The following is a 7201-nucleotide window of genomic DNA, read 5'->3' on the forward strand; positions in this document are numbered from 1 at the left end:
CCATATGTGTGTACATCCTCCATTTGGTAGATCTGGCAAGGTCTTTGTCAGTGTTATGCAACCCATCTGGTGCTCTGCTGCAGGGAGCCGGCGGTTACCATCCACAGAGCCAGCTCTCCTGCTCGGCTACTTCAGGATGATTAGCCTTAAATTGTGATGTTGTTCTTCCACATTAGTTAGCAAATAATAAAAATGTAACTTTAGAGTCTACTGGTGGCAGCTGATCCAGTTGTGCGCTGGTCGTGCGAGGCCACGTAGCAGCAGATGCTTGCGCAGCAGCCCGTCTGACGCAGATCGCGGCTGGCAGCTCTTTCTGCAGCCAGCCTGACAGGTCACATCAGTTACACACTGCAAAACAAGCCCAAAAAAAAAAAAAAAAAAACCTTCCTTCCTTTTTTTTTTTTTCCCACCACTTTGAAATGACCTGGAGGTATTTCAATGCTGCAATAAAGAAATAAAGAAATAAAACAAACATGTTTGCCAGAGGGTGTTGTCTATTTAAAGCTTCAGCACAGCTGTCAGGCTTGGAGCTCTCGCAGAAACGGCGCTCCACACGCAGCGAGTCGATACGATCAACACATTACGGGTCACTAAGAGGCAACCTTTTCTGCAGGTTTGACAACAAATTCTCCTCTGTGGTTTTAAACCCTCCACTTAGTTCTGCTACAAATCCTTTATAAAACAAGAAATAAACCCTTAATTCACTGTTACCACTTATCCTGCGGTGTAATCTGATGGAACATGGAAACACATTTCCCGGGGGATGGGGCCAAAACAAAATCCCTACAACCGAAGTTAAGCTTATTTACTTGTAAGCAAAGAATGTGAAAACAACAATCGAGTTTTATGATCAGGATGAAAACCTTCGCAGGAGCAAAAACTGTGTATATAATTTTATACTAGAGAGATCCTGATTGTTGAAAGAAGTGTATGTTTTCAGCTCACCGCAAAAGTATTTACACCACTTACACTTTTCAAAATTTTGTCATTATTCGTAGTTTGTTTTTAGTGGAGCTTAAATGATAGACTAACAAAAGATGTGAAATAGAGAAAAAATACATTTCTGTTTCAAAATCATCCCCTTTTTACTGATGTCACCAAATGAAATCCAGTGCAGGATTAGATTATGATATAATATCCTAACCTAAAATACTACACATCACTCTGAACACACAATCTCCACACTGAAACATGGTGGTGGTATGTTTTTTATTTTATTTTTTCAGGTACAGGAAAACTGGTCTGGCTGGACTACAAATACACACCACACTTTTCAGATTTTTAATGGCAAAAAAAACAGAAAACTAGCACTTTTAAGTCTCTACCTTGTGCTAGTCCAAAACATAAATGCCCAACACGGTTGTGTGATATCAAATAGTTAGAATAATAATGCATTAGTAATGGGAGTTGAAAACAATTCAACAAAACTAAAATATCACTAGTTTGCAAGATTTTAATGCATCATAGAATATTTTTCCAAATATTTTACGCAACCAGTCTTTTGTGAATGTGATTTAGCGCACATTGATACTGGGATGATTCTGATTCTGTCCAGTAGATCTAAATTTGATAATGTGAGAAAAAGTAGAAATGTGGTGCAAGTATCAATACTGTTGCAAGGTGCTGCATATTTGCTTCTATTCGTTAGTGATGGCGGGTGAATAGAGTGCGCATCGTTGCACAATTAAATATTGATTGATACTCCGTGAGCAAAAGCTCAACACAAGGCAGAGCTTCTGTCGGGAAGAATTAATAGAATCACCAGGGTCACCGCTTTGTGTGCTCCTTTACTGAAAGAAAACATCGGCTGTGATCATGGAAAAGTTGGGAATAGAAGGAACAAACAGAAAACTAACTGAATACATTCCCAGTCGTGTTCCATCTCACAATCAATTATTGAGCATGAAATCCATTTGGTGAAGAGAAACAAAAGAAATGATTCTTTACATTAAACACATGTATGTGGCACAACAACTCTTCCACCCTCTCATCATGCTGAAGAGTACAGTAGGTCACAACACCAACGGACTTACTTAACAGTCGGCTTGTGTGAACGTATATGCACAGACACACGAGGAAACTGATGTCAGCACAAACTGCAGGAAGACGTCCTTTCACTGGTTCTGGCTGCTGTGTTTTAAACACTCTTGTAGGGTTGATAAAATATCCTGCAGAAGAGCGTTTCTGTTCTCCTTCGACACCTAGACAAAACAAACGAGAGTGGAAAAAACTATTAATATGACAAACAGAGTTAGTCTGAGCAAAAGGAGAAAAAAAAACACTATACAAATGTCCATCAAGGAAATGAGACAACATTCTGCCTTGAGTTTGTCAAGCACAAAGCAGCCAGCAATGTGGTAGGAAATGAGAGAAAGCTTTTAACATTTTCTACAAATAAAAATCTTCAATTTGAAAACAAAAAAAAAAACAAATCAATTGCAGCCAATTTGTGCCAGATGACAGCTAATTAATAAATAAAATCCAGCTGTGTGGAATTTAAACTCAGTAGAAATCCAGCTGTGCTGCATTTCAAAACATGGTGGTGGCAACATCATGATGAGGGGATGCTTTCCTTCAGCAGGGACACAGAAGTAGGGAACAGTAAATGGACCTAAATGCAGAACAATCCTGGAGGAAAACCGGTTAGAGGCTGCAACATTTTCCTGTTTCACCATTCCCAGGGAAACATGGTGGTGAAAGCATCATGCTGAGGGGATGCCGTTCTTCGGCGGGAACAGAGAAGCTGATCAGAGCTGGTAGGAGTTTGAGAAAACCTAAATACAACGCAATCCTAGAGGAATACCTGCCAGAGGGCAGAAAAGACTTGAGACTGGTGCGGATTAGATCAAATCCTACCCATAAGGAAAAATGGTGTAGTCAAAGCCCAGACCGAAATCCAACTGAGAATATGTACAATGACTTGAAAATGTATTTTCCATCAAATCTGATTGATAAGATTTTTATTTGGACAAAAAAATAAATAAACATGAAGTAAGATCATTAAAGTTTATGGTTTAACAAAACAATGAGACAAAGTTGAAGAGGTAAAAATGTCACCATTAGACACTGTTCTATCAACTACTGTCCAGTATAAATCTCTTTACTGTCTCATAACCTGAATTGATCCAACACAATGTCTGCCACAGTACAGTGAATACTTTGCATGACAATGTCTGTAACTGAGTCCCCCGTTAGAAATTATTTTGACATTTGAGACACCCCTTTGTTGTTGAATCAGTCACGCATGGTTTAGATTTAATCCGGCTGTGGCTGAGAGAGATAATGCAGAGTCGACCCTCCTGCCCTCCTAACACTGAGGGGATACAGTGTAAACACTGTCCTCTTGCTATTAGGGGAATTAACAATTCAGACACTGACCCAAATAGCTCATTTTCTTTATGTTTTTAAACTAGTGAGGCAATGAAGTGATATTTTTACTTACAGTAAAGACCTTGACGTCCCTCCTGCTCCGGACCTCCTCCACCAGACCAAGTGGTTTACCTTTGGGGACGGGGATGGTGCCCAGGATTGTGCAAGATGAGCCGTCTAAAGTCTGCCTCACCGCTCTGATGAAGGCCTGACTAAAAAGCTCCATTTTGCCGATTTCGTCGATGATGAACACCGTCCTGCTGTCCCCGTCTGCTGCCCCCGTCTGCAGACACGAGACCAGGAAATGAAAATTCACCGAGTGCAAAAACATGATCTTAATACTTGTCATAATAAATTTGGTGACTTATGATGTTTCTGCAGTCAATTATCCACTTGTTTTGTTTGAAAAATCTTGCAAACCAGACGTCATAAAATCCAAGAATATCTGAATTGTAACGACTGAAATGATTTACAGTTAAATCACAAAATAGACGAGGCAACAGCTGGGATCCCTCAAAACTGTAGGACTAAAAATGTTAAAAGCAGAGCAGGAACACAACAAATTTAATTTTCTAAGTGAATTATTAATCATAGTTGGCATCAGTTATTTTACCCTGAGAATTAACTAAGTGAGCAACTGAAAATTTTGAAGTGCCTTGCAAAACTGTTGGAATCCTTTGAACATTTTCAAATTTTACAACCTGAAACTTCAATAAGTTTTATTGAAATTTTATGTAGCAGACAAAAAAAAAAACTTCAAAATTGTGATTACAAATAGTAAAAACCTGCAAAGTCTGGCACACATTTGTATTCAACCGCACCTTTAACTTTTAGCTTCTCTGCAACTTACCACTGACTTGAGCGCTCTGTTTGTTTTAATTTGTTCTTGAATGTTCTCCAAAAATCCTAAGATGTCTTCACAAAACAGCTGAATTTATACTTAATTAAATTACAAATGAGTGTAATGAACTTACTAATCAGAAAACTCTTAAATTTACTCAGAAAATATGCACACCAGAATTTTCAGATTTCTCTTTATTAAAAAAAAACATATAATTTTCCTACCAATCAAACATTATGCCATTACTTTGCGTTTTATTGCATCAAATCCAAACAAAGAAAATTTAAGTTAGTGGCTACAGCACAAAAAATATTGAAAGGCTCAAGCGTTATGAATATGAAAGTGGAAGGTAATGTATATCGGCACTAAAATCAACTTTAGATCTTAATTTACCTATAAAAATTGATACCTACAGCATGTTTACGTGAGTTTGACAATGTTTGGGAGTCCCAATGAGCGGCAGTGATTGCACATCGAGTACAAAGTGAGATGAAAGTGAACCGTGTGACGCCATGCCACAGACACCTTCTCTTTACATGTGTAGGCGTCACTCCAGGCTCACTTTACATGCGGGATTAATCACGGTCAGTGACAGCCAGACGGCACCAGCAACACTAAAAATGTCACTGTGGAATTTACACGCTTGCAAGCTTCCAATTATTCCATCAATTGTGAGGGAAATCAAAGGTTTGATGATTTAGAAGTGGGGAGGAGGAGGGTCTCATTTAAAAGATGAGTTTACAGGCCATGTGCTGCAGTCTTACATGTCTGAAGAGGGGAAGGGCCAGGCTTTCAAATGAAGGCAAATCAACCACATACTGTCCCACCATGTACTCCCGTCTGCCATGAGATGTGCCGGCTCCTTCTCTGCAAGACAAAATGAGGCCTGGGCGAGTCAAAACTATGGGATGAAAAAGGCAGGTAGCTTGATACAGGCACTGTGGGTAAAACCTCCACCTGATTCTGGACAGGTGGCCCCTCTCTCCTGCAAGTGTGACGACATCAAAGCCGACCCTTCTGCCTCCCTCCCTGACCTCTTCTGTGTAAAATCCTTCCACTCCCACTCCGGATGACACTAAAGCTTCACAGGCTTTTTGGACCAGAGTGGTTTTTCCCACACCTGTGGGTAAAACAATAAACCTGGTATAAAAACATAGTAATAACATGATTCTACAAGAGGTTTGTGACCATATAATGCCTTGAATTTTTCTGTATTTTTATATATTATCAGGAATTTAAGTGCCAGCACACACAGTAGTGCTAAATTGCAAAAACACAGCTAAAATACAGCTCTGGAAAAAACTAAGAGCCCACTGTACTGAAAACCTCCTGGTTTTTTCACCAAATATTGATTTCTGAACTCTTCCTGAGTTAAAACATTAGAATTGTTTCTAAATTAACATGAACTTGTTTCCTATTTGAGGTATTACAGCACAGCATCTTTTTTTGTTATTTTGACCATATACAACACAAAATTTTAACTTGGAATTTTGGAGTCATGTTGTAAGTAGTTCATAGAATAAAAGAACAATGTTCATTTTACTCAAATATATGCCAATAAAAAGTAAAATCAGAGAAACTGATCATTTTAAGTGGACTCTTAATTTTTTCCAGAGCTGTATGTAACATCTTTATAAAATGTGGCATGTATTAGTATTTCATGATGGCCTATAAGTGTCACTGTACATAAAAATGGAGGAGGACGTTTCAGCAAAAAATCTAATTAGTGTTGAGATTAATCTCAGAAATCTTCAAGAAAAAAAATGTAATTTCCGATTTTGGAAAGTAAAACAAATGCTAGAATAAATTTAAATCATTTGAGATTAATCTCAGAAAATGTCTATAGAAATGTTTTCTAGAAAAAACTCAAAAGTTCTTCCAGAAAACATTTTCTAGAAAATATAGACAATTTCTGAGATTTTTATTTTTTTTTTTTTACTTTTCAGACTAAGAAATTTCCAAACATTTTTCCAAAAATATTTCTGAGATTAATCTCAAATTTTCTGAGTTTTGTTTTGTTTGGCCATCATACTATTCAGTCCCTTTTACTCTGACAACCCTAAACAAAATCCAGTGCAGCTCATTACCTCAAAAAGTCACCTAATTAGTTATTAGGAAATAAGTGTGTTTGCAACTAAAAATGGTAGCTTTAAAACGTATTGAATTACTTACATTGAGGGACCACAGTATTAACGAGTAATAATACAATAAATTTGAATTTGTGTTCAAATGAGGCTCGTTTGTCAGATTAAAAGTACCTTTTGGAAATAACCTTTAAACATACATTTCATTACGTTGCCGCAAATTTCTGTAGTAAAACTGTTTTTTCTATTAATCTAAATATATTCTAACTTCAAATAGTTAGAATGTACGATCAAAAACGATCAAAATTAACAGAAATATAATACATCAGTCTGTGTGTAACGTATTGATGGAGTTGCTAAAATAAGCAGACATTTCAATAATATTCGAATTCATTCAGACTGTCTAAGAACTTAACAGCTAAAACGAGCTCATTAACAACATTAGGAGCATTATTTAGAGTAACTACGTCGGGCTGTGGAGTTAGAATAACTTTCTGATTCATGATGACTTACGGACACACTCGGTGTTTTTATTTACCTGGAGGTCCGGTCAGAAAAACGTGTTTGAACATAGCAGAGGTTTCACCATGCACAGTGCAGCTGCTACAGACGCACTTCCGTACACACAAAGTTCACGCATGCGCACTGCGGGTTCAACTTGACACCACCTAATAATAATAATACCAGTGTGAAACGGCAAACTTAAGTTCTCTAGGAGCTGACCATAACATCTGCTTTCATATTTAAAAATATGAAAGCAGATGTGTCAAAAATGGTGTCATGATTTAGCTTGTCTGTGGTACGAAATTCAGACTCAAGTCCCAGATTAGGAAATGCACTACACAAATAATTAAATAATAAAGTAATTGTGTGATATATAGATATGTGTGTGTGTGTGTTTGTTATT

The 7201-nt window shown here is 37.5% G+C and overlaps 1 protein-coding gene across 1 annotated transcript; it reads right to left on the reverse strand.

Moving 5' to 3' along the window:
- Positions 1-1192: 1192 nt before the first annotated feature.
- On the reverse strand, positions 1193-6936 carry ntpcr (nucleoside-triphosphatase, cancer-related). Its single transcript, XM_007551488.2, has 5 exons — positions 6833-6936; positions 5168-5330; positions 4975-5077; positions 3443-3652; positions 1193-2201 (listed from the first exon to the last, which is right to left on the reverse strand). Exons 1-5 carry the CDS (start codon positions 6864-6866, stop codon positions 2115-2117), a joined length of 597 nt encoding a protein of 198 aa, XP_007551550.1. The 5' UTR covers positions 6867-6936; the 3' UTR covers positions 1193-2114.
- Positions 6937-7201: the final 265 nt, after the last annotated feature.

Source organism: Poecilia formosa, unplaced genomic scaffold (genome assembly GCF_000485575.1).
Source record: "Poecilia formosa unplaced genomic scaffold, Poecilia_formosa-5.1.2 Scaffold42, whole genome shotgun sequence".
Taxonomy (NCBI): Eukaryota; Metazoa; Chordata; class Actinopteri; order Cyprinodontiformes; family Poeciliidae; genus Poecilia; species Poecilia formosa.